At 41.0% G+C, this 27,215-nt stretch overlaps 2 protein-coding genes across 10 annotated transcripts in view; both read right to left on the reverse strand.

Moving 5' to 3' along the window:
- CD1H11orf65 (chromosome D1 C11orf65 homolog) overlaps positions 1-4,402 on the reverse strand; it is a 63,301-nt gene extending 58,899 nt beyond the window's left edge. For 4 of the 8 annotated variants that reach the window (XM_045482707.1, XM_045482705.1, XM_045482702.1 and 1 more), the window contains exon 1: positions 546-647. The gene's annotated coding sequence lies outside the window, so the exon portion shown is untranslated. Of the gene's footprint in view, positions 1-516; positions 648-4,291 lie in introns of those variants that run through there. The other 4 variants (XM_045482706.1, XM_045482700.1, XM_045482701.1 and 1 more) reach the window with 4 other exon arrangements.
- Positions 1,950-27,215, reverse strand: part of POGLUT3 (protein O-glucosyltransferase 3) — a 29,995-nt gene continuing 4,729 nt past the window's right edge. The window contains exons 2-9 of one of the 2 annotated variants that reach the window (XM_045482696.1): positions 18,994-19,191; positions 15,329-15,615; positions 11,418-11,634; positions 9,694-9,890; positions 7,695-7,889; positions 6,258-6,362; positions 4,292-4,413; positions 1,950-3,530 (exon numbers count right to left, since the gene is read on the reverse strand). In XM_045482696.1, the coding sequence (XP_045338652.1) occupies positions 3,497-3,530; positions 4,292-4,413; positions 6,258-6,362; positions 7,695-7,889; positions 9,694-9,890; positions 11,418-11,634; positions 15,329-15,615; positions 18,994-19,191 (1,355 nt within the window). In that variant the 3' untranslated portion in view covers positions 1,950-3,496. Of the gene's footprint in view, positions 4,414-6,257; positions 6,363-7,694; positions 7,890-9,693; positions 9,891-11,417; positions 11,635-15,328; positions 15,616-18,993; positions 19,192-27,215 lie in introns of both variants that reach the window. The other variant, XM_045482697.1, reaches the window with a different exon arrangement.

Consider the following 27,215-nt stretch of genomic DNA (forward strand, 5'->3'; position numbering starts at 1 on the left):
GGATCGGAACCTCCTATCTTGTTTTTAATGAATAAACCAAGGTATTTCAGGACCTTTCTCAGTTTTGTAATCTCGCTCTTCCTTTTTTCCTGTGCTTTCTGCCAAGGGCGGAGGAGGGCAGACGCTCTTCCATCTCTACATAACGAAAACCATTTCACGGGTAGAACGGAAAAAGGTGAGGCGGGTTAACAAGTACTTCGCCCCCGGCCTCCAGGGAGACGAAACCGCGTCTCCGCGGAGGGGCGAGGATCGGGGACCGTGAGGCTGTAGGCCGAACAGGAGCCGCGTCAGCCAGGGCCGCGCGAGTTCCCCGAGGCCGAGCCGAGGACGCAGGGCTCGGAGGCCCGGGGATGGGGGGGCTCCAAGGAGACCAAACGTTTTCACGGGGGTCGGTTGGGGAGCGGAACTCAAGCGCGGGGGGGGTGCTTTAGGGCGCTGGACAAGGGTGGTCTTAGAACAGAGAGTACAGAGACGAGAGACCAGCTGTGACATGGGCACACACGGTGGGGGTACAACCTTCCCTTCACCTTTCTACGCCGCAGTACCTGGGTCCGCAGACCTTCTCGTTAGCACTGCAAACGGAAGCTACGCACCTCTACTTCCGTCCTGGCCTGTTTCAAGGCCCCGCCCCGGTCTGTCCCTCGGCCCCGCCCCTCCAGGCTCCGCCCCTCAGCGCCGATCTTCCCTCCTCCACCCCCCCCCCCGGCCGCGCCTCCGTCTTCCGCGTATCCAAAAACGGAAAAAAAATGTGAGGCTAGTTGAACCTGTTAGTTCTCGTTGCGATTGTTAAAGGCTTTGAGGCAAAGCATTTTGAAACGGAAACCACAGTGAATTTCCGCGATTTGGGGCTAAACTTATTATAAAGCCTGGTCACTGCCACCAAGGGCTTTAAAGGATGTGGGAGAGGGGCGCCTGGGTGGCGCAGTCGGTTAAGCGTCCGACTTCAGCCAGGTCACGATCTCGCGGTCCGTGAGTTCGAGCCCCGCGTCAGGCTCTGGGCTGATGGCTCGGAGCCTGGAGCCTGTTTCCGATTCTGTGTCTCCCTCTCTCTCTGCCCCTCCCCCGTTCATGCTCTGTCTCTCTCTGTCCCAAAAATAAATAAACGTTGAAAAAAAAAAAATTTAAAAAAAAAAAAAAAAAAAAATAAAGGATGTGGGAGAAATACACAAAAGCTTTCATATGTAAGTCATTTATTCATTTGTAAATAAGAAAACTGATCCTTCTAGCGATTTGGCATCTAGTGCTCAGGATCAAAAAGTGACACGTGTTTGTAATCTAATGAGATTTCTAAATGTAAGCTCTTTAGCTGGTAAATCCTAAACCTGTTTTATTTTTTTAATTGAGGTATAATTGACATATACATTAGTTTCAGGTGTACAACATGATTTCGTACGTGTATATATTCATTGCTAAGTGATCACTACAGTAAGTCGTGTATAACTTACCAAACCAGTATAACAACTAAACCAGTATAATGACGACCTAAACTAAGACATGGCGCTTCTTGTTATTTTAACCTGCAATCAGAAAAATAATGGTGTCAAGCCTAAATTTCTTTCCCCCTAATATTAGGGAAATCCCACTAGGGACTGAGTGGTGGTGATATAAATTTGGGTTCATTCACTCATAAAGACACAATAAAATTATAATTAGACCAACCCAGTTGCAGAAATACCAGGGCTATAGGTTGTTACAATCTTTTTTTTTTTTTTTTTTTAATATTTACTTATTTTTGAGAGAGGGAGAGGGAGAGGGAGAGAGAGAAGGGGTGAGGGGAAGAGAGAGAGGGAGACACAGAATCTGAAACAGGCTCCAGGCTCCCAGCTGTCAGCACAGAGCCCAAGGCAGGGCTCTGATAACTCTTGACCTGAGCCTAAGTCGTCGCTTAACTGACTGAGCCACCCAGGCGCCCCACTTTCTTCAAAACAAAAGTTGTCTTTTTCAAAATATTATTTAGAAAATTTACTTTATTTAAAAGTGTATAAAATATGTCCCATGATATAAAATTCTAGACATAGTAGACTTAAAAACAGCATAATGGAAAATATAAATATCCATTTTCTCATGTATCTTTTGTGCACTTACAGTCTTTTCCTAGGTTTACATTTTTCTTTATTTTATAGTCTAATTCATACTTGCAATAAAAACAAATATCATAGACAGGTATATAGCAAAAAGTAAAAATTCCCTTCTCTCCATCCCTTCAGATATTGGTAAATAAAATCTTTCCAAACTTTCAACCATACAAACATATTTTTGTTTTTTACATTCATGGTTTCACATTATACATGCTGTTCTGTAACTTACTTTTTCCACTGAATACTGTAATGGAAATCTTTCATGATAGTATGTTTAGAGATACTTCATTCTTTTTAATGGTTGTATTATATTCCTTTATATATCATTATCTACTTGGCCAGTTCCTTCATGAAGGCTATTCAAGGTGTTTCCAACATTTTACTAATAAAAACAGTGCTTCAACAAATACCCTGGCAGCTTATTTAGACAAATGCACTTACTATATTTACTTGCACATCCTTACAGTCCTCTTCTTTGAAATATCAGATTTTTTAAATGAAAGTTGAAGTATTAAAAATGACTAATGGATTATGTGGGTAATGTGTGAATTCGAAGGGAAAAATCATGGTTTTAGTAAAACTACTTTATTAGGTTATATTCATGTCCACAAACCAGAAAACCATTTAAGCTAACTTTGAGGGCTCCACTTAATTTCTTAAATACATCCTCTCTGTTCCATGCTCAGAGGCTGCCTGATGTATCTCAGTTCACTTTTCACTCTCAGTCTTGTTTGGCAGCTGGTGATAGATATTTAAAAAATTTAAGATGTTTTGAACAAGATGCCATCAGCCACAAGGAAGGAGCAGGGGTTGGTGGGCAGGGAGGTATGAGGGAGGGCAAATTTTCTTTCCATAATCTCGGCCTTGACAACCCCCAAACTCCAGGTACAATATATACAGGACATGGATTCATTAGGTTATGGTCCCAGTACAGCTTGCCCTGTGACCGTGTACTTGGGAACAATTGGTGGGTATTGGTTTTCCTTGGGTACTTGGCTTTGTTTACACTGCTCTTAAATATGGTTTTGCTTTTGTCTAGTTACACAATTCTGTGTTCTTATTGACCTTCAGAAAAAGATACGACTACTTTAAAGTGGTTACATTACAGTGCTTTCCAGATTAAGTAAATATTTCAATGAGAGGAGTCAATATTTTCAGATTGGGAGGCTCGATAGCTCTTGCTTTGGGGAAGTGCTCATTAGTGACATGACCAATGACTCTTGGATGGGTGGTTTTACAAGGAGTGTGTAACGAAGTTCTGGGCGTTAAGTCTTAAGTCTTGACCCCGTCCAAAAAAGGCGAAGGAAATTTCAAAGTTTTTCTCTTAGCAGTGCAAAACCACTGCAACAGCAACGATGCATTCAGGATGTTTGCCTTTCTTGTCAGCACATTAGTGAATTCCCAAAATACCAGGCTTATTACTGTTGCTTCTGGCAGATGTTTTCAAGTATCCTTTTATAGATTAAAAAAAAAGTAAAGATCCCCACCTGACTATTGTTATCTTCCCTCTATTCAATAGATAGATAATGAATGGTTCCCATAGGATGTTCTCATGTACTTTAATAACCGTGTTGTCCTTGCTGGGTGTCCCACCCAGATAGATTGGAAATTACTAGCTTACGACACAATTTCTCCTTAATTTTGTCCCAGGCTTCGGTAAAACTTAGCTAAAAAGATCCAAGCGAGCTTTAAGACAATACTGCCTCCCTAGTCTCCAAGCTACCTTTAATAAGGGAACCATCCTCTCCTTCCTTAACTGTTCTTATCAGACCTTCCAGGAGGAGGCTTGCCATTACTGAATGCCAAAAGCAGCCTGCAGGAGAAGAAATTACGCAATGAGACGGAAGGACCCTGCACAAGCATTTCTTCTTCATAACTGGAAGAGGAGGAGGGAAAGTGAACAAGGGGCAGGAACACACCAAGAAATATGGCGCCAACAGTTTCCTAGAGAGTGATGTTTGGGCAAGCCTATCTACTATGACCCGCAAGTTTTCTTTTTAAAAAAACAAAGTGATGCCGATGATAGCGGTTTTTACACAAAAGAAAATAACACTTAAAGACACATGTAATGCTGGCTCTCCTACTGCTCTATCCATGCACGTTAAGTCTCCTGAACTGCGCTCGACACAGGGTGGCCTCTACCTGAATGATCTGAATGCTTGCAGGCAACTCCTCGGCCACACACGCAGGGCTGTGAATGTGAGCTGACTTACAGCTCTTCTCTGGAAGGTCTTTCCCGGTGGCACTGGCACACGGACGTGTCATCACCAGGCTGAGCAACAAGTTCCATTCCGTCACGTATTTCCGGTTTGCTGGACTGGCGCACGGCATATTCCTGGAATGTGTGTGTGAAGGCAACTCAAAGATTAGTCCCCACGTCATCCCACTGGATCCTCCCTCCCTACCCCACTCACGCCATCCTTCCTAGTGGCTGTGTATCTTTAGGAAAAATTTCTTTCTTTTAACGTTTATTCATTTTTGAGAGACAGAGCACAAGCGAGGGAGGGGCAGAGGGGCAGGGAGACACAGAATTTGAAGCCGGCTCCAGGCTCCGAGCTGCCAGCACAGAGCCCCAGGAGGCGCTCAAACTCAAGAACTGCGAGATCATGACGGGAGCTGAAGTCCGACGCTTCACCGACTGAGCCACCCAGGCGCCCTAGTGCTGTGTATCTTGAGACTACAACCAAAGGTCTGGTTTATTCCAGTCCCAACTTCAGTTGTCGGGGTACTAAGTGCAATATTTCATAATCTAACAAGGAACCCCAATCTATAATTTTCTGTGGACGTAGGAAGCCTCCACAAAAGGAGGTCAAGCCAGGCATCTCCATTTGAAATAACAGCACCTCTTGGCATTTACCCTCCACTGATGAATGAATAATTAAATGTGTTGAACACTCCAATCAACAAAGATGATATGTATCTCAAAATAAAGTTGGCGGTCCCACACACCCTTCCCTTTAGGCTCATAGCCACATATGTTTTGGCTACAGACCTGCATAGTGTCCTCCTACTTGGCCACTGACTGAAATATTCCTATAAATTAGACTTCCAGTTCAGTGGTTCCATATACGTTGAGCTGGACATTCCTGGTGGGGGGCCCAACCCCCCAAAATACTGACACGAGTACAGGAACCAACTTAATAATTTAGGGTGAAAAACCCCTACTATTCAAGTTACAGGTAGACCAACAGAGGGTGCACAACTCATTTAAGGGAAAGGCTACTTTGAGTAAATAGTGTAATTTATCATTTTAATTTTTCTATGAGAGAACAATATCCCCCAGCATCTGAAGAAATGTACTTTTCTTCTGCCCACAGAAAAATAAGTTTAGGTTAAAAACAGAAGTATTATTTCTCTTTTTCTTCTTGGTGAGATTTTACTGTGTAAAAACACAAGATAGTTACTCAAAGAACCAATCCTTGCATTTCCGTATTTTAGGCCTAAGGTGTTAGAACCATTAGAAATATATTTCATTTTGGGGTGCTGGGGTGGCTCAGTCGGTTAAGGGTCTGACTTTGGCTCAGTTCATGATCTCACGGTTTGTGGGTTCGAGCTCACGTTGGGCTCTGTGCTGACAGCTCAGAGCCTAGAGCCTGCTTTCAATTCTGTGTCTCCCTCTCCCACTGGCACTCTGTCTCTCTCTTTCTCCAAAAATAAATAAAACATTAAAAAAAATTTAATAAATGTATTTCACTTGTTTGTTTTTTACAGCAAGCTAAATATTGGCTTGCCATCCTATACCGTGATACCAAAAGCATGAATCTTAAGTAGTAAGAACAAAGAGACAGACACGTTGAGCAGAAAGAGATGTTCATGATCTCCAGTCCAACCCCCTTACTTTCTAGAGGAGGAAAGATATCCTCCGAGGTTCAGAAAATACCTAAACTAGGAATTCCACAAGGCACTTAATAAAAGCACTGCCAAGGTAGGGGGAGCTTTTCATCTATATTTGGAAGGGCTCGGTGCACTGTTTTTCATAATACCGAGTGGAGATAAAAATACAGGGGCCACAAAAAGACTTAGCACTGATCCTGTCTTTCTGCGGGCTGGTGCTCGCCTTGGCCAGAGTTCCGTGGACTGACTCTCAGAACCCTATGAAGAAGTGAGGCACCCAGGCCCAGCATGGGGTCTGAGGATGCTCCCCCCGCACTCCGGGCAGGACGGTCCGAGGGCACTCACCTGGAATACTCTGTAATAGTAGCAGTAAAGCCGGTGTGGCTGCAGCAGGTCCCTGGCGCTCAGCTGCCCTGCTTTTGCAATCTTCTTGGCTTCTTCATCATTTTCCTGAAAGGTTTAAAAAAACAACAACGCGATAAATGAAAAGTACTCCTGTGACCACCCACCCTCCCAAAGAAGGCTACTGGTGAGTGTGAAGCAGGGCCGATGTCGGGTTAAATGTGAACAGCATGGAAGACCCGGAACACGATGAAAACAGCCTCAGAACGAGGCTCTGAAAAATAGACAAGGTACTTTGCTAGACATCTGTTACACAGCAATGGTCACACGTGTTTGGACCCTGTTCCACTGGCTCAGAAGCTCCCCCTCCCCCCTCCCGCCCCATACCTTCACCCAACATGCAGCTTCTCCTGTGTCTCCTGGCTCCCCAGGACATTGAGGGCTCATCCTCTGTTCCCCCATCCTAGCCTCTCTGCTTGGTATTAAAATGCAAACTGGAGTAGAATGAATCACTTTTTATGTTCTAACATCTCTTAAGAGCTCCATTTTAATTTGCAGTCAGAGCCCCAAAGTTGTTACCAAGCAGTACCTGTGAAAGTCTATCTTACTGCTGTAATAGAAAATTCGGTGATTGGTACCCGCAGGCTGTTCCTTCATTACCAGGAACACTCAGCATTCCTAATTATACTTTTGGAAAATAGCTAATATTCTACTCTGCTGCCCACAGGAAAAGCCACTGGCAAGCAATCCTTACTTTTTATTAAAGGTCACAAAAATGATTCTGCCTCGGGCACCCACTTATTTGCATACCCAAACACTGCTTCTCAGAAACTTAGAAATAGAACAAAATCTTATAATGAAAGGGTAAATTTCTAGAGCTTCATAATAAAACAGAACAGCTTTTTAATACTTTTTCTTTAAAAAATATGAAAACAAATCATATTTTATGGAAAACCTGTAATTCTTGGGAGGTTGTATAGCATGCATCAATTGTGCCTTTTTCCTAACTGGGAACAAGAAAAGAGCATCGTAATTGCCTTTAATGTCTTCTTGTGCATAAAGCACTCTAACCCTGGGATTTTCAATCTGCGATTTGCATTCAGTGTGTTTTTGCTTGATTAGTGTGCGTATGCATGAATAGTGATTCCTTCAGAAAAATCTATATTCTATATAACACTGTTATATTCTATATAATATATACATACATTCCATATAACATTGGACTTCCAACTCTTCTAAAAATCCTCAAAAATGTTGATAAAGGGTATTAAAATGACCTCAATGTTGATTCTTTAGCCATTTCAAGGGAACAAAAGTTCCAGAAAATAACATTTGTCTGACTAAATTATGTCAAGGTAAATTGCATCATGATGGAACTCATGTAAATAACATTGGTAAGTGTGTTAGCACCTCAAGAAATTAAAACTGCAGAAGGCGTACCTTGGCCCACTTAATTTTCTCTAGTAAATCACTAAGATTTCTTTTAATTGGGACATAATGTTTCCAAGGCTTTAGTGCCATATAGAAATGTTCATAGTATGTTGAGTCCTGCTTCAGAACCAGACTGTCACCCAGCATGAGGTACGGATATCTATACGCAGCCACAGTCCCATCCACATTCACTTGATACTTGTACTAAAAGATTAAAACAAACATAAACAAAGAAGAAATTTAACAGCCATTTGCTTCACTTCTGATTGTCATCAACACCATAATACTAAATATAAAGCAGTTATTTTCCATGTTCCAATTTCACTGTTTAAAAGTTATATACTTCATTTTGTAATTCACATTTTCTCTTTGTATTAAAATCATCAGCAGCCTTTAGCACATCGATTTTAGGAAATACAATGCAATGGGGTGTCTGGGTGGCTCAGTCGGTTAAGCATCCAACTCTTGATCTGGCTCAGGTCATGATCTCACAGTTCGTGAGTTCGAGCCCCCCATCGGGCTCTGCACTGATAGCACAGAGCCTGCTTAGGATTCTCTCTTTCCCTCTCTCTGCCCCTCTCCCACTCGTTCTTTTTCTCTCAAAAAGAAAATCTTAAAAAAAAAAAGAAATATAATGTATTTAAGGATAAGATAATCAATAGTTTTAGGAAATAATTTAGGAATTAGGAGTACCTTTTTCCACTCTATGTAATGGGGATTCAGATTTCTGTGACCAGGGAGGAAAATGTTTCAAAAGTTCTATGTTTGGGGTGCCTGGGTGGCTTACTCGGTTAAGCGTCAGATTTCAGCTCAGGTCATGATCTCATGGCTCATGAGATCGAGCCCCAGGTCAGGCTCTGTGCTGACAGCTCAGAACCTGGAGGCTGCTTCTGATTCTGTGTCTCCCTCCCTCCCACTTGCACCCTGTCTCTTTCAAAAATAAATAAACATTAGAAAAAAAAATTTTTTATTTTCTAGGTTTATTAAAACTGACTTCTGGTAACAATTTACACTTTCATGTATACCTAATTTCCCTTGTTCCTTATACCTACATAAGTATGAAAAAGGAAAGTGTTACCTCCAGAAAGCTCAATTTTAGAGTTGCGCACATAGAATTGTGGAGAGTTCATGGACTAGTGTGATGGCTTGTGACACAGTAGGTACTCGGTTTACATATTTGCTGGATTAATAAGGCTTGGTTTACATTTCAAAATCACTTTTCATAGGAATTAAACCTCACTTGATCATAATAATGTGAAGCACTTATTATGATAACCTCTCTTCCCCCCCCCACCTTCTTTTTTTTTTACAAATGAGAAAACTGGTGTTCAGATAAATTTATAAACCTCTATTCTTTGAGTTCAAATCCAATGTTTTTTTCATTCTATCACACTGATATGAACAGGATGTACTCACAGATTTGGTAATTAATTTTTTCTTAAGTAATTGGTACCAAAGAGTTTTCTAGCCAGTCAGATTCTGTCATACTGTTCACATCTCTATCTTTTGGGCCTCATGACAGTGCTCTGAAGGGGCAAGGCAGGCATCTTGCATGTTTAGGGGCGCTAAGAGATGAAGGTCCCACAGTTAATGGCAGAGGCAGGACACGTACCATAGTTCCATACTTATATGGAGTTTATACTCTTTCTGTTTACAAAAGGCATTTAAGAACACTTTATGTAAAAGGTATTTATAGTCCCAGCTTATAAAATAAGTCTAAACAAGAAAAAAAGCAGATAAATAAATGCACCCAAAACCCCAGGTTAATCCTCGTACTATAGTATTAAATACAGTCCTGGCCATTGGGTAGACAGAACCAACAAAAACAAAAATACCACAAAGGAGACCACAATGAATGCTCTAATTCCCTATTCTTGGAAGGGAGAAAGTAAGAAAGTGTGGGTGTGCCAGCTCAAAAGACTGGAGAAATCTGCCCACCCAGTGATTTGGTAGACTTTTAATGCAAGTTTATCACTTCATATTCAAACAGGAAGACATAAACGCATACCTTAAAGAAATCAAAGAAACCTATCAATTTAGCTTTTCCAAGCTCCTTTTCTTTCTCTTGGAAAAAGAAATATCCTGTAATTCCTGCATCTAGGAGCTCTGGGTTTTCCTTGGACATCTGTACCAACTGGAGTCTCTCTTCTCGGCTATCTCTACCTCTGAAGAAAGCTTTTTCTGTTTTATTGATCCAGGAAGGCCCTAGAGGTTTGAAGCCATAAAAAAATATGATTATGAGTTTGACATTTATAAAAATGGTAAGCATAATCATCTTTAATATACCATTGTCATTTAAGATGTTAAAGCTCTTTTATCATCAACTCATCTTCTAAAGTAAGGTGCTGTTTCCAAAACATAGGGGATTGAGTACCTTCCTGAGATACTTTCCAGTTTAGACTTTCAAAAACAGCCCTTTTATCTGCTGTATCACATAAAAGAATTCTCTCATTTCTCCTATTTGTCTACCTGTGAGAGCTCACTCAAATGCTAGGGTGTCTGTTGTATGACTTTAGGAGTTATCCAAAATAACGCTGGATCAAGTTCAAAGCAAAAAACATTCAGCGACTTGGCCACTCACCCAGGCATTAGCTTCTTCCATCCTTTGTGCTTCACAATAAAAAACGAGCTAGGCTTTTGTTCTCAGACTGGGTGACCAGAACAAACTATATAACTAGGTAACACCCACGTCTTTAATCCTTAGGTTGCTCAGATTTTTGAGCGCATCACCTTTGAATACAGGGAGGATTGTCTAATATGCTCTGAAATCAAAATATATATATATATATATATATATATATATATATATATATATATATATATATATAAACTCAACTATATGCATGTGTGTAAATATGTATGTGTGTGTGTGTGTGGGGGGGGGGGGTTCTTTCCCAAGAGGGAAATATTCTAGAAGAATTAACTAAATCTGTTTCTATGATTCTAAAGAGAGGTCATTAGTTAACACCTGTTACTCTTCTAAGGGATAAATTGTAAAACATAGAAACTGGAGAGGGTCACTCTCTTTAATATTTTAGTACACTTCTCAAGAATTCACTGTTACCAAATAAAAACTCAGTTTTGAACCCATTCTATCTTCAGGTAGTTTGCAAAGAGTCTTCGGTCGCATCTGCCAAATAAGTCCACCAAATCACAATAAATGGGAACAGAGTTTATAAAGACAGGCAGGGTTAGGCAGGGTTTATTCTACTCAGGGAGTCTGGTTTAATAAAAAGTTGTGTTGGGCCATAAAATGTAAGGCCATCAAATGGGAGTGGGGGAGGGGCAGAAAGAATTCAGGTTTTAAAGGAGCAAGTAAGGCAGAAGGAAGAAATGAGAAAATTCCTCACTACATGATGGAGGGAGTAATATCCAAATAACACTGCTATAACAATTCTCTTACATCCACATATAATTTTATATTTTTCAAAATGCTTTCTGGCTCCATCCAGCAATATAAAGGCACTGGAGTCAGAATTAAGTGACAATTTTACCAAATATATATTTTCAAATGGTATTTACAAAGGACTAACTCAAAGGAGACCCAGTTACGGCAGGTCTGGATTTTACTAGTCCAACCCATACATCTAAGTTTTGGATTACAGGAATCCTACACTGCCCTTATTTTCTTGGTTAGAAAAGAAGAATGATGGTTATTTAAATATATACCTTTATTCTCTCTGGTTGAACACTCCCTTTTACCTCTGTCTTCGAGAACAAACTTTTATTTACCTGTATTTCCCTGAATAGAGAGGAGATCATTTGTGACACCCCTCATTGCTTCCAGTGTGGAGTGGGAGATGTCATATGTTGGAAGGATAATGTCTCGTGAATCCAGGGAGCCGCACCACGAAATGATAGGTAAGGGGCCAGGGGTTTCATTGACTTTTCGATGCTCCAGAGGCCAATCTCCAAGATTAATATAAAATTCTATATCGGGGAGAAGGACCTAAATAAACAAAAGATGAAACATCAGTTCTGCAAAGACCTCAGTTTTGGGTACTAAATGCTTCTGTTCTTTGGCTTTTTAAAATATGTCTGGCAAAAGTGAACATTTGGAAACAGTAGAGGCGAGAAAATTGCCTGTCAGTCATGAGCAGTATCAGAAAGTCAAGGGTAAGGATGGTAGATGGCAAATTCATGTAACCAGGAGTAAGCTCCTTCTGTCCAGAGATGGTGTTTCAAATTGCTTAGTATCAGGGCACCAGGCTGGCTCAGTCAGTGGAGCGTGTGACTCTTGATCTTGGGGTCGTGAGGTTGAGCCCCAGGTTGGGCATAGAGATTACTTAATAAAAATATAGATAAATTATCAAAATTGCTTACTGTTCTAGCAGTGGACATGGTATAGACCAGTACAAATAAAGGGCTTCAAGAACTCTTTCTGCCAGCTGCCTACTAAAGAATTGACAAGGTTAGACCCAAGCCCTTGTTTTCCTTGAGTATCAAACCTCCATGTCATGTCTACATTTGCTTCCGGAATCTGCCACTCCATGGCCATCTCCGCGGTCAATGCCTTGGTTTAGGCTCTTCCCATCTCTTGCCTAGATTGGTGCAGTAGCTTCCTCACTAGGTGTTCTGCTCGAGGCTCTCCCCACCCTGATTAGCTCTCACTTTGCTGCCTAAATGTCTAAAACCCAAATTCATGTTACTAGAAGCTTAAGAGAACCTTAAGCCCACAGGACAAGGTGTAAACTGTCTGGCTAGAAGGCAAGGCCTGTTATCTCGTTCCAGCTAAGCTATAAGCCTCACCTTCCACCCGAGAAGGTGCCGGTCAACTTCAGGCTGCTCTCTGAAAACGCCAGCCACTCTCCTATGCAATTCCCTTCCCACTTGGAATATTCTTCTCCTCCTTATTCACTTGGTGGTCTCCTTTCTCATCCTTCAAACTCAGACCTGATGTTACCTCCTCTATGACTCCCCCTCCTCAAACATTTTCACCCTGGGCACCTACTTTCCTTACAAGCTACCATGATGAAGTACAATTTGTTTATATCCATACACCACTCCAACTTCCAAATAACAAAACAAGTCCCACCAGAGCAGGCTGCTCAAAGTCCAGAGATGAGTCTCATTTGTCTTGGATTTCTTCCCAGCCACTGGGCAAAGAACCCAGAACAAGAGGGAAGGGCCAGGGATGGGACTACTCAACCTCATGCTTCCCCACTATTGTTTATAAACTCATTAATAAACTCCACACCTAAATAAATAAATAAATAAATAATAAAATAAACCAAAAAAACCTAAAACAAACAAAAACACACAAAACACAAAACACAAAACAACAACAACAACAAACTCCATACCAGAAGTTCTCACTATAGAACGGGGTTTCTTCATCTCAGCAGTACTGACATTTTGGTCTGGGTAGTTGTTTGCTGTAGGCAGTTCTGTGCATTGTAAGATGTTGACTAGTATCCATGGTCTCCACCCACTAGATGTTAGTTGCAACCCCCAAGTTGTGGCAACCGAAACTGTCTCGAGACTTTGCCAAATGTCCTCTAAGGGGCAAATTAATCACTAGGAAAAACCACTGCTCTAGAGGCAGCAACATGAGTACAAGGTAGGACACAGGGCAGGGTGGACTGGTGGGCGGTAGGCCAGGAAGAAAGGACCACCTTTGTGATCAGGTACCTGCGATGCGCTCATACCGTGGGCGAGTGCGGAGCGGGGAGGAGGCTGCTGTTTAAAATAAGAAGTGAGGGGCGCCTGGGTGGCGCAGTCGGTTAAGCGTCCGACTTCAGCCAGGTCACGATCTCGCGGTCCGTGAGTTCGAGCCCCGCGTCGGGCTCTGGGCTGATGGCTCGGAGCCTGGAGCCTGTTTCAGATTCTGTGTCTCCCTCTCTCTCTGCCCCTCCCCCGTTCGTGCTCTGTCTCTCTCTGTCCCAAAAATAAATAAACGTTGAATAAATAAATAAATAAATAAATAGATAAATAAATAAATAAAATAAAATAAGAAGTGATTGGGGCGCCTGGGTGGCTCAGTCGGTTAACCATCTGACTTCGGCTCAGGTCATGATCTCACGGTCCGTGAGTTCAAGCCCCACGTCGGGCTCTGTGCTGACAGCTCAGAGACTGGAGCCTGCTTCGGATTCTGTATCTCCCTCTCTCTCTGACCCTACCCCGTTCATGCTGTCTCAAAAATAAATAAACATTAAAAAAATAAGATAAAATAAGAAGTGACTGCAGCCACACATTCAGCACACTTGGGAAAGTGTGTAACTCATATCACCCAAGTTGGCTTTTGGTTTAGACAACTACCTTGACAATCTTGAGTGAGAAAGGTAGAAAAACTCCCATCCTCACCCTTCGCTCTGCATGGTCAGGAAGGAGGAGGAACAAAAGGCAATGTGAACTGCTCTGCTTGAGAGTTTTGCAGGTGTGGAAAGAAGGGTCGAGTAGAGGGGAGTGGGGGGGGGTGGAGTTGAGAAGTCTTCCGAAAGATAGAGGCCCAAGCATATTCTACTAAGAAGCCAAGACCTGAACATCAACGACAGCCAGTGAGAGATTCCTGGAGGCAAGGATGACTGAGTCTGATTAATATAGGCATGTCTATTTTTATTTATTTGTTTGTTTGTTTGTTTAAAGTTTACTTACTTATTTTGAAAGAGAGAGTGAGCATGAGTGGGAGAGGGGCAGACAGACAGGGAGATAGAGAATCCCAAGCAGGCTCTGCACTGTCAGTGCTGAATCCGACACAGGGCTTGAACTCACCAACCACGAGATCATGACCTGAGCCGAAACCAAGAGTCTCTTAACTAACTGGGCCACCAGGTGCCCCCAGGGATGTCTATTTTTAAATGTTAGCATTTTTGTTTGGTCGGCTTTTACTACACAATGGTACAAAATAACCTCTCTGTTACTAGAACCATCAACAAAACGCGCCATGCATACTATCTTTTCGAGATGGTTAGGATAAAACAAGGAAAAGTGGTCTAAGTTCAAGTCATTTTGAGGTAATAAGAAACAAAAGAGCTGCAGAAAGTGAAATCTGAATGGAGGGAGAACTACAAGAAGTGACCTTGGGGCTAAAAATGTTTGGGAGTCCACGAAAGCATTGGGAGTTTTATGCAGGGCCTACTTACCTGGGATGGGGGCTCAAGCCATTTAATTTAAATATTAAAGGAAAGAAAGATCCATAAAAGGGGAGAACTGATGAACACTCAGGTGGTGGACATCTTAGCTACACCTTTGCAAGGCCAGAAGCCATTTCTATCCTTTGCCACTGTTATTCCAGGCATCGCAATGTTACAACTACATAATTAAACTACAGTTGACCCTTGAACAATGCAGGGGTTAGAGGTGCCAATCCCCACACAACCTAAATTTTGTGTATAAGATTAGACTCCCCCAACACTTAACAACTAATAGCCTACTGTTAACTGGAAGGCTTACTGATGACATAGCTGTTGATTAACACATACTCTGTATGTTATATTATATACTGTGCTCTTCCAATAAAGTAAGCTAGAGAAAATAAACTGCCATTAGGAAAGTCATGAGGAGGACAAAATACACTTAGAGTACTGTACTGTATTTATTTAAAAAAAAATCCATGTATAAGTGGACCCACGCAGTTCAAACCCATGTTGTTTAAGGGTCAACTATATATTGTTTTTAGAACCAATGAGTTCATGCTCTCATACCTTTCTTGCCAGTGACAGCAAAATCTCATCTGAGAACATTTTGAAGTCTGTGTATTTCCCTAAAGATCTCCGGTAGATGTGGTTGTTGAGAATCGTGTAATGGACAATGGCACCCCTTTCATCCCCAAACCTTTTCGGAACTTCATTTAACATCTGCTGGACATTGATGATGGGGAAAGAAGCGAAATCTTTTGCAATCTGTGGTTCCTTGGTTGGACAAGACAGAGTTTTTTGCCAGGCCTGAGGATCCTCTTCCGGACACTCACAGTACTCGTGGTACACTGGTCCTAGGGAAGGCAAAACATGTGTAATGCCATGCTCCATTAACAAGCACCACAACACAGGGAGTTGTTTCTGCCCCTGATAGGAACGTGGGATGATTTCTTGGTGAATTCTAAGATTATCCAGATGGGGATAATCTGCCCTAAACAAATCAGTGGTGAAAGCAGTTATGTCAGAGTCCCATGCTTCCATTTTCCATCCCCGTCTTGTACGCCTCTAGACGACCTACAGAGCATATGCTCTTTCCCCATATCACCCACTCTCAGCCAACGAGCTGCTGAATTCAGTTCTAGTGCGTTATAAGTGCCTGGAGAACATAAAACAACACCTTTTAGCAAAGATAAAGAGGCATATTACTTTTGAGGCATTATTATATAGTAGGGGTGGTGACTTTTTTAAAGACAAGATGGAGAATCTCTAAATCTCTAAATCACTGAATCTCTAAAATCATTTCCGTCAACACATCTCAGAGAAGAAATATGTAACCCAGGGGTATCTGGCAGTGTAATTTTCTTCTTTGTTTTCTTTTTTTAAGTTTATTTATTTATTTTGAAAGAGAGAGATTGAGCACAAGCAGTAGAGCGGCAGAGAGAGAGGGAATCCCAAGCAGGCTCTGCAATGTTCGTTTAGAGCGAGACGCAGGGCTCACACTCACAAACCACGAGATCATAATGTGAGCCAAAATCCAAAGTCAGATGCTTAACTAACTGACCCATGCAGGTACCACCCCGGCAGTGTAATTTTTAAAAAAGAATTTAAATTTTATACCTAGCCATAAGTATAAAACTTCTCTGAGGACTCATTTTAAAAGAACATTATACAAATTTTATATTTTACTTCAGAATATATTTATATTTAACTTAACATAAAAATTTTTAACAAACGATTGTGTTTCTTGACTATTTCTACTTCCGACCAAGGTGAGTAATATGGATTTACCACCTGAAACTATCAAGAAACAGGCAAAATACATGAAACGGTTTTTTAAGCCACCAGACATGAGGCAGCAAAGGACATTGAGTCTGAGAAATAGGAAGCAGATGAGGTAAAGCCTACAATTCCTAAGGTTACTGCTTAAGGGAGTTTCTAGGTTATGGAAACAGGGGGAGAAATATAGGTTGAGCCCAGCAATCTCACTGAGTTGAGGGGACAGAGCAGAGGGTCCAGGGAGAACAAGGCAGCTAGAATTTATAGGGCATAGTCTATGAAAGGGGAGAACTATGCAGAAAGAAAACTCCAGAGATCTGCAAAAGGTTCCCCCTCAAGTATTTAGGGTTTCTGAAGTGTGTATGTAAGTGAGGAAAGGATCCAAGGCAGGGAAAGAATGAGTCAGAATGATTAGAGGCAACAGTAGTACCCACTGGTCATAGAGGGTTGGAAATAGTGTCTGTTCACACAAGGCAGACTGGAAAGCATCCTTATTTCTGAGGCTTGGGTAGACCAGGCAGAGAGATATTACCTGAGTGGTGGGGGGAAAAAAGCCATAACCAAATGTGGCTCTGGTCTCACCTAACAAACTGTAAAAGCAAAATTCGAAAAATTCAAACTATTTCCAAGTAACTTAACTGCATTCTAGAAAAAAGCTCAAGAAGATGAGGAAGTGCCAAGAGATGAAAAACAGACTGGATACAATTGATGACAAATTGGACATTGCAGAAGAAAAGATTAGTGAGCTTAATGACGTAGCAATAGAAAGTAGACACAGTGAGGGACACCTGGGTGGCTCAGTCAGTTAACCCTCCGACTTTGGCTCAGGTCACGATCTCCTGGTTTGTGAGTTCGAGCCCCACGTCGGGCTCTGTGCCGACAGCTCAGAGTCTGGAGCCTGCTTCAGATTCTGTGTCTCCCTCTCTCTCTGCCCCTCCTCCGCTCACACTCAGTCTCTTTCTCTCTCAAAAATAAATAAAAAAAAAAAAACATTAAAAAAAATTTTAAAAAAGAAAGTAGACAAAATGAAATGGAGAAAAAAAATAATTCTAAAAATGAAAGGAGCATCATTGTGCTCTGGGATAATTTTAAGTCTGATATAGGGGTAACTAATTCTTGGTGGAGTTCTGGAGTAGAACAGAAAAAGTATTGAAGAAATCATTGCCAAAATTTTTCTGGATTTAGTGAAATCTACAATCCCAAAGATCTAAGATGCTCCACAAACCCAAGCACAAGAAACATGAAGAAAACTACACCAAAGCACATAATAATCAAATTGTTTAAAAAAGCCATGAGAGGGGCGCCTGGGTGGCTCAGTCGATTAAGCGTCCGACTTCAGCTCAGGTCACGATCTCGCGATCTCCCAGTCCGTGAGTTCGAGCCCCGCCTCGGGCTCTGGGCTGATGGCTTAGAGCCTGGAGCCTGCTTCCGATTCTGTGTCTCCCTCTCTCTCTGCTCCTCCCCCGTTCATGCTCTGTCTCTCTCTCTGTCTCAAAAATAAATAAACGTTAAAAAAAATTAAAAAAAAAATTATAAAAAAAAAAATAAAAAAGCCATGAGAGAGAAAACCTTCAGCAGGATGGAGGGACAGAGACAGATGTCAGCAGATTTACTGTTGTAAACAATGCAAGCAAGAAGACAGTGGAACAACATCTTTAAAGTACTAAAAGGAAGAAAAAAACCTGTTAAACTATCCTATATTTAACAAAGATGTCTCAGGGGCGCCTGGGTGGCGCAGTCGGTTAAGCGTCCGGCTTCAGCCAGGTCACAATCTCGCAGTCCGTGAGTTCGAGCCCCACGTCGGGCTCTGGGCTGATGGCTCAGAGCCTGGAGCCTGTTTCGGATTCTGTGTCTCCCTCTCTCTCTGCCCCTCCCCCGTTCATGCTCTGTCTCTCTCTGTCCCAAAAATAAATAAACGTTGAAAAAAAATTAAAAAAAACAAAAAAAAAAACAAAAAAAACAAAGATGTCTCTCAAAAATGAAGGCAAAATATAAACTTTTTCAGACACACAAAGGCTGGAGGAACTCATCACCAACATTCTCACACTAAAAGAAATGTTAACAGGAATCCTTTAGCCGAAGGCAAATGGTACTAGATGGAAATACAGATTTGCCAAAGAACTAAGAGTGTTGGAAATGTTAACTACCTCGATAAATACACAAGATTTTGTTGCTTATCATTTAAATTTCTTTACCTAGTTTTCCATCCCTCAAAATTCCAAGTTAAATTGAGCTCCAGGAGGGGCTCCTGGCCAGCTTAGAGCATGCAACTCTTGGTCTTGAAGTCATGAGTTCAAGCCTCCCATTAGACATGGAATTACTTAAACTGAGCTCCAGGAGGTATGCATACAATGTTTACTCTGTTGTACATGACTTCAAGGTCATCATAACCCATTTTGAAACGCATGGGGTCTACACATATAAGGCTGGCTCTGCACTGTATAATAATCACTTACCTTTCAAAATATAGGGAGACTGAGCCACATGTTCATCACCATAAAGGACCTCTATCTTCAGCCCTTCACTGACAGTTTCATACATCCTATATCGCACCAAAAATGTCCCATCATTCCTGTCCAAAGGTTTGGGGACGTGAATCCGGACTAACTCTTTAGGTGAAAGAGATTTGATTACTACCTTGAATAGTGTTTGACCTGAAAGAAAAAAATATATATACATAATGCTACTATTTCATGGTTATTTTGTCGTATCAATTATTGGATAGGTGTCTCTATACTGAAGTTACTTTTTTCTATACCATCAATTGTAAACAAAAGTTTTAGTGTGGAAGGTCCTTGAGACCAGGAACAATGTCTGGGTTATGCCTGGAAACCAAGTATCTAAGTCAACATTTGATTCATTAGTCATTCAATAAAGACTTACTGAATGAACAAAATCAATACATTAAAAAAGCAAAGAAGAGAAGAACTTTTTGTCTATTTGCTCTTTTTTCCTTTGTGTGGGTTTAAAACAGTTCAGGTATTTAAAAATCCATAAACTCCTAGAATGACAGGGCTCTATCACGATCCAACTTTCTCCTGGTAAAATATACACCAGCTTTCTTGTAAACCATGTTCATACCAGATAACCCTCATTTCTGAGGAAATTTCCCGTTTGTTAACCCAAATTTCTAACTAGACTTCTAAGTTTATTTCCCTAAATAGAGATTATAGCTAGTTAGTAGAATGTGCACAAATATCACTCACACACTTACACACACACACACACACACACACACACACACACACAATTTTCACACACCTTTGTAAATGCTAGAGTTTACTTCTCTAAGCTTTTTTCCTCAGGTTGAAATGAAAGTTATCCTAGGATGATCTAACATCCTTTTCAACTCCAAAATTCTGTGGGTTTTCTATTCCAGAGTAAATAACACATGCTTAGTAAACCTCCCCTTCTCTTTTTGTAGTATACTGACTGATTTAGACTTTGAAACAATACTGTTGTGATTAATATCACCGTGATCCAGGGATAAACACTGCAGTATCTTTCTTAAATTTTTTTTTCAATGTTTATTTATTTTTTTGGGGACAGAGAGAGACAGAGCATGAACGGGGGAGGGGGCAGAGAGAGAGGGAGACACAGAATCGGAAACAGGCTCCAGGCTCTGAGCCATCAGCCCAGAGCCTGACGCGGGGCTCGAACTCACGGACCGCGAGATCGTGACCTGGCTGAAGTCGGAAGCTCAACCGACTGCGCCACCCAGGCGCCCCTGCAGTATCTTTCTTGAGAGAGTCTGCAGATCAGGGCAGATCTGATCCCCAGGAGCTTTGAGAATAAAGATGAGTTAATGTCCTCACCACAGTTAATCACTATATCAAAGGCAAATGTGTAAAAAAAAAAAAAAAAGTGGTGAATCCTCTGAAATTCACAGCCCTGGAAAAAAATAGTGGTGACCAAAGTAGTCTTTGATCCCACATCTATCATAGTATGAAATTAAGCATATTTAATATATGTGTTTTTGAAATTACTGAGTGAACCTAAATCTAGTTTCTTAGTTTCTAAATCTAGTGAGTGAAGTTTCTAGTTTCTTTTGATCTTCAAGGGTTTTACTTTTTCCTGTGGGTCAGGAGAGGTGTCCCTCAGTCTCTTCAGTTTGTAATAGTAATGTAGTATCTGACATCTTGCTATTAAATTTTACTATTTTATTTTAGCATTGAAATGAGTGTGATAAAATTATGAAAGCAATCTGATAAAATAAATGAACTATAACCAACATAGGGAATGTTGTAAGAAAAAAGGAAAGAATTTAGTGTGAAATTATTTAAAATGTTAGCCATTTACCTGAAATGCTTAAATGAAGCATATTAGTTATTGCTTTCATGTTCTCACTTGGTTTTATTTTTATTTTTTTAAATGACTTTTTTAAAATGTTAATTTATTTTTGAGAGAGAGACAGAGACAGAGACAGAGACAGAGCGTGAGCACAGAAGGGGGCAGACAGAGAGGGAAAGAGAGAATCTGAAGCAGGCTCCAGGCTATCAGCACACAGCCCAATGCGGGGCTCAAACTCATGAACTGTGAGATCATGACCTGAGCTAAAGTCAGATGCTCAACCAACTAAGCCACTCAGGTGCCCCTCTCACTTGGTTTCAGAACGACAATGCAGTGTGGCAAACTGAAAATCAGGCAGGCAGAGCCTGGGAACTAGGAGGTAATTTCCATTATATTCTCCCCAAATAGGAAACAGAAAAGCTTTGTCTCTTGATCAAAGAGTCCTGTTCTCCACAAATTTATGATTTTAAATAAACAAAACAGATATAAGAGAAACATACTAGTGACTGTGTGATCTTTTTGGAAAAAATAGATTTACAGAAAAAATCAGCTCCAAAGTGCTTCCTTATTTTTAAATTGAAAGAATTGGACTAGATATTGTCTTGTCTCTTCCAACTATAAAATTTGTCTCTGAAATAGCATTTAAACATTCCATTTCAAGATATATGTATAAAAATAAAATGTAGCCATTTTTAATATTTTAATGTTCAGCTATATTTATAGTAATCTTACATGCCTGCGTCATTGTTGGCATGACATTAATGCTGGAATCAACACAATATAACAATGGCCAGGACTGAAATAGAAATAAGCAGTTTTAACCTCATAAAAGAGAAAATGAGGGGCGCCTGGGTGGCTCAGTCAGTTAGGCATCTGACTTTGGATCAGGTCATGATCTCACGGTTCACAAGTTCAAGCCCCACATCAGGCTCTCTGCTGTCAGCACAGATCCTCTGTCCCCTTCTGTCTCTGCCCCTCCCCAGCTTGTGCTCCCTCTCTCTCTCAAAAGTTAATAAACATTAAAGACACACACACACACACACACACACACACACACACACACAGAGAGAGAGAGAGAGAGAGAGAGAGAGAGAGAGAGAGAGAGAGAGAGAATTAGAAGAGGGCACTTTGAAATTGCTTCGATGGAAGGAATGTGAATTCTCATTGGCCCCAGGCACCAACATACTGAACAGACTTCAAGCCGAGCTTGAATTTTCCTACTTCACAAATTCAGACTTTAAGAGAGTGAGTTAAATGAGGCTGCAGGGTCCATGGACACCAAAGGAGGTTCACAGGATCAAAGTCTTGTATCATTGGAATCAGAGCTTCTGAAGGCTTTTGGTTTGGAAAGGAATACTTTTCTTTAATCACTTACTTAGCATTTATTATGTGCCAGTGCCCGAGCTGGAGATCTTCATTTGCATTTTCTACGTTCTTTATTTCCTACAAGAATCTGTAAGGTGGGTATTGTCAGCCTCATTTTACAGATCAGGAAACCAAGACTCCAAGAGGATAAGTAACCTGACCAAAGTCACCTATGTTAGGTAGGAGAGCCAGCTTGAATCCTTCTTCTTTCCAAGCCCCTCCTGAATCCACCTGGTCACGCTATGGAAGGTTAGCATATTGGTCTGCAGAATTCAGACTTGGAGGAATAACCTCCAGAGCTCCTGGTACAATGGAGTCACCGCCTCCCGTTTTGTTTAGGAAGATTATGAAGGCTCGACAGCTGGAACGAGTGTCAACCCTGTATGGCCAAGGGAACAGAGTGCCAGAAGGCCAAGCTGTTTTGCCTTGAGGCTAAACGTAATCTTCCAAAAATGTCTGGCTGTCTGCTGACCATGGATGCTCTCCAGGAGCTTGCTGAAAACTGATGCAGGACAATCATATCACGGGAGATTTGATTAGACGGAAAGAGCATGCATGGATGTGTACCTTGGCTCTGATGCTTAATGGCTGTGGGGCCACAGGCAAAACATTTTAGCTTCACTGAGCCTCAGTTTCTTACGTGTAAAGCGGAGAGAATAGTACCTATCCTTCTTATCTCACAAGATGATTAAGGAGAACAAATTAAACATGACACAGTTTAAAACACTAAAGTGCTACCCAAGTAGGAGGTAAGATTATTTTCTGAATATACTATTACTGGTGAAGGTAAAGGAGGACTGAGTAGAAAGTGAGTATTTGTATCCAGCCATCTTGGGATATTCCAACCACCCTGCCTCCACCCTTTCCTTTCTTTTCTCTACAGTATTTACTGAGCATCTCTGCCAGGCATTATATCAGATGCTGGGAATGTAACAATGTTAACAGGTTTTGCCTACGTTCAGAACAGAAGGAAATACTCAATTTAAGTCAGAAGGGAGTAAAAATACACATGAAAGATAGCTCCTTTCCCCTTATCCAAGGTCACAGACCCTCTAATTTCTCTCTTTGGATTCCAGTTTGAAATCCTTTGCTTAGACCATTCAAGATCACGTTTGTTATCTAGGTACCTGGAGATACACAGCATAATAACAATATTCAGACAAATATGACTGTTAAATGGGAGTAATAATTATTAAGGGAATCTTGGTAAGTCATGTAAGGTCTAAATCTTGAGAGGAAAATTGCCTCAAGGTGACTAGGTGGCTCAGTTGGTTGAGCGCTCTTTCTTTTAAAAGCATTTTATTGCCATCCTTATTCACATATTTTTTTTAATTTGAATTTTAGTTTACCTTACAATATTGGTTTCAAGAGTAGAATCAGTGATTTATCACTTGCATACAACAGTGAGAGCTCATCATGACAAGTGCCCTCCTTAGTACCCATCACTCATCTAGCCCATCCCCCACCTGCCTCCCTCCATCAACCCTCAGTTTATTCTGTCATTAAGAGTCTCTTGTGATTTGTTACCCTCTCTTTTCTCCTGCCCCAACCCTGTATGTTCATCTGTTTTGCTTCTTAAATTCCACATATGAGTGATATCACATGGTATTTGTCTTTCTCTGATTAACTTTTTTGGCTTAGCATAATATATTCTAGTTCCGTCCACATCATTGCAAAAGGCAAAATTCATTCTTTCTGATGGCTGAGTAATATTCCATTGTGTACGCATGCGTGTGTGTGTGTAATACCACACTTTCTTTATCCATTCACTAGTCGATGGACATTTGGGCTCTCTCCATAGTTTGACTATTGTTGATAATGCTGCTACAAACACTGGTGTGCATGTACCCCTCTGAATCTCTATTTTTGTATTCTTTGGGTAAATACCTAATACTGCAATTGCTGGATCGTAGGGTAGTTCTATTTTCAGTTTTTTGAGGAACCTCCGTACTGTTCTCCAGAGTGGCTGCACAAGTTTGCACTCCCACCAAGAGGGTTCCCATTTCTCTGTATCCTCACCAATACCTGTTGTTTCTTGTGTTAATTTTAGCCATTCTGAAAGGTGTGAGATGATACAAATCACATTGTGATTTGTGTTTCCCTGATGATGAGTGATGTCGGACATCTTTTCTTGTGTCTGTTAGACATATGGATGTCTTCTCTGGAAAAGCATCCATATCTTCTGCCCATTTCTTCACTGGATTATTGGAGGGGGGGTGTTGAGTTTGCTAATTTCTTTCTAGATTTTGTATACTAACCTTTATCAGATATGTCATTGGCAAATATCTTCCATTCTGTAGGTTGCCTTTTAGTTTTGTTGATGATTTCCTTCATTGCGCTTTTTATCATGAAAGTCCCAATAATTCATTTTTGCTTTTGTCTCCCTTAGCTCTGGTGACTTGTCTAGTAAGAGACTGCTAGTAAGGTCAAAGAAGTTGCTGCCTCTGTTCTCCTCTAGAATTCTGATGGGTTTTTTTTGTCTCACATTTAGGTCTTTCATCCATTTTTTCTTGCTTTGTGGAAGGTTAGTTGTGGGCCCATTTCTGGGTTTTCTATTTTGTTACATTGACCTTTGTGCCAGTACCATACTGTCTGGATGACTACAGCTTCGTAATATAGCTTGAAATCTGGAATTGTGATGCCTCCAGTTTTGTTTTTCTTTTTCAGGATCTTTTTAACCAAAAAAATCCTTTTGTGGTTCCATACAAAATTTAGGATTGTTTGTTCTAGCTCTGTGAAAAAATGCTTATGGTAGTTTGATAGGGATTGCATTAAATGTGTAGATTGCTTTGGATAGCATAGACACTTTAACAATGTTTGTTCTTCCAATCCATGACCATGGAATGCTTTTTTATCTTTGTGTCCTCTTCAGTTTCTTTCATAAAGTGATGTATAGTTTTCAGAGTATAGATCTTTCACTTCTTTAGTTAGGCTTATCCCTAGGTTATCTTATCGTTTTTGGTGAAATTGAAAATGGGACTGATTCCTTGATTTCTTTCTCTGCTGCTTCATTATTGGTGTATAGCAACGCAAGAGATTTCTACATGTTGGTTTTTCTAAATATATATTTTTAATGTTTATTCATTTAAAAAAATTTTTTTACATTTATTTATTTATGAGAGACAGAGAGAGATAGAGCACAACTGGGGGAGGGGCAGAGAGAATGAGACCCAGAATCCGAAGCAGGCTCCAGGCTCCAAGCTGCCAGCAGAGAGCCCGACGCGGGGCTCGAACCCACAAACTGTGAGATCATGACCTGAGGCGAAGTCGGACGTCCAACTGACTCAGTTGCGTCCCTCTGCATGTTGATTTTATATCCTGCGACTTTGCTTAGTTCATGTATTAGTTCTAGAAATTTTCTGATGGAGTCTTTTGGGTTTTCTACAGAGGGTCATGCCATCTACAAATAGTGAATGTTTGACTTCTTTCTTGCCTAACTGGATGCCTTTATTTCTTTTTCTTGTTTGATTGCTAAGGCTAAGACTCAGTACTATGTTAAATAGTGGAGACGAGGGTAGACATCCTTGTCTTGTTCCTGACTATAGGGAAAGGCTCTTAGTTTTTCCCCATTGAGGATGATATTAGCTGCTGGTCTTTGTATATGGCCTTTATGATGTTGACATATGTTCCACGTGTCCCTAATTTGTTGAGGGTTTTTATCAAGGATGGATGCTGTATTTTGTCACATGTTTTTTCTGTATCTATTGACAGGATCACATGGTTCCTATCCTTTCTTTTATTAATGTGGTGTGTCATGTTAATTTATTTATGAATATTTAACCAGACCTGCAGCCCAGGAATAAATCCCACTTGATCATGGTGAATAATTCTTTTAATGTACTGTTGAATTAGATTTGCTAATATCTTGTTGAGAATTTTTGCATTCATGTTCATCATGGATATTGGCCTGTAACCCTCCCTTTTAGTGGGGTCGTTGGTCTTGGAATCAAGGTAATGCTGGCTTCGTAGAAGGAGTTTGGAAGTTTTCCTTCTATTTCTATTTTTTGGAATAGCTTAAGAAGAATAGGTATTAATTCTTCTTTAAATCTGGTAGAATTCCCTTGGGAAGCCATCCGGCCCAGGACTCTTGTTTGTTGGGAGATTTTTGATTACTGATTCCATTTTTTTCGCTGATTAGGGGTCAGTTCAAATTCTCTATTTCTTCCTGTTTCCATTTTGGTTGTTTGAGTTTCTAGGAATTTGCCCATTTCTTCCATATTGCCCAGTTTCTTGGCATATAATTTTTCATAGTATTCTCTAGTAATCGTTTGTCTTTCTGTGGTGTTGTTTTTGATGTCTTCTCTTTCATTTGTGACTTTATCTATTTGGGTCCTTTCCTTTTTCTTTTTGATAAGTCTGCCTGGGGGTTATCAATTTTTTTAATTCTTTTTTTTATTTTACATTTTTTTTTTATTTAAAACATTCCAACATTTATTTATTTTTGGGACAGAGAGAGACAGAGCATGAACGGGGGAGGGGCAGAGAGAGAGGGAGACACAGAATCGGAAACAGGCTCCAGGCTCTGAGCCATCAGCCCAGAGCCCGACGCGGGGCTCGAACTCACGGACCGCGAGATCGTGACCTGGCTGAAGTCGGACGCTTAACCGACTGCGCCACCCAGGCGCCCCTTATTTTACATATTTTAGAAGTTTATTTATTTTGAAAGAGAGAGAGAGACAGAATGAGCAGTGGAGGGGCAGAGACAGAATCCCAATCAGGCTGTGCACTGTCAGCGCAGAGCCTGATGTGGGGCTCGAACTCACTATGAGATAATGACCTGAGCCAAAATCAAGAGTTGGACGCTTAACTGACTGAGCCACCTCTTTTTTTTTTTTTTTTTATGTTTATTTTTTAATGGGGAGAGGCAGAGAGGGAGAGGGAGAGGGAGACACAGAATCTGAAACAGGCTCCAGTCTCTGAGCTGTCAGCACAAAGCCCAACGTGGGGCTGGAACTTGGGAATGGCAAAATCATGACCTGAGCCAAAGTCTGACTCTTACCTGACCTAACTGAGTTACCCAGGT

Source organism: Leopardus geoffroyi, chromosome D1 (genome assembly GCF_018350155.1).
Source record: "Leopardus geoffroyi isolate Oge1 chromosome D1, O.geoffroyi_Oge1_pat1.0, whole genome shotgun sequence".
Classification (NCBI taxonomy): domain Eukaryota; kingdom Metazoa; phylum Chordata; class Mammalia; order Carnivora; family Felidae; genus Leopardus; species Leopardus geoffroyi.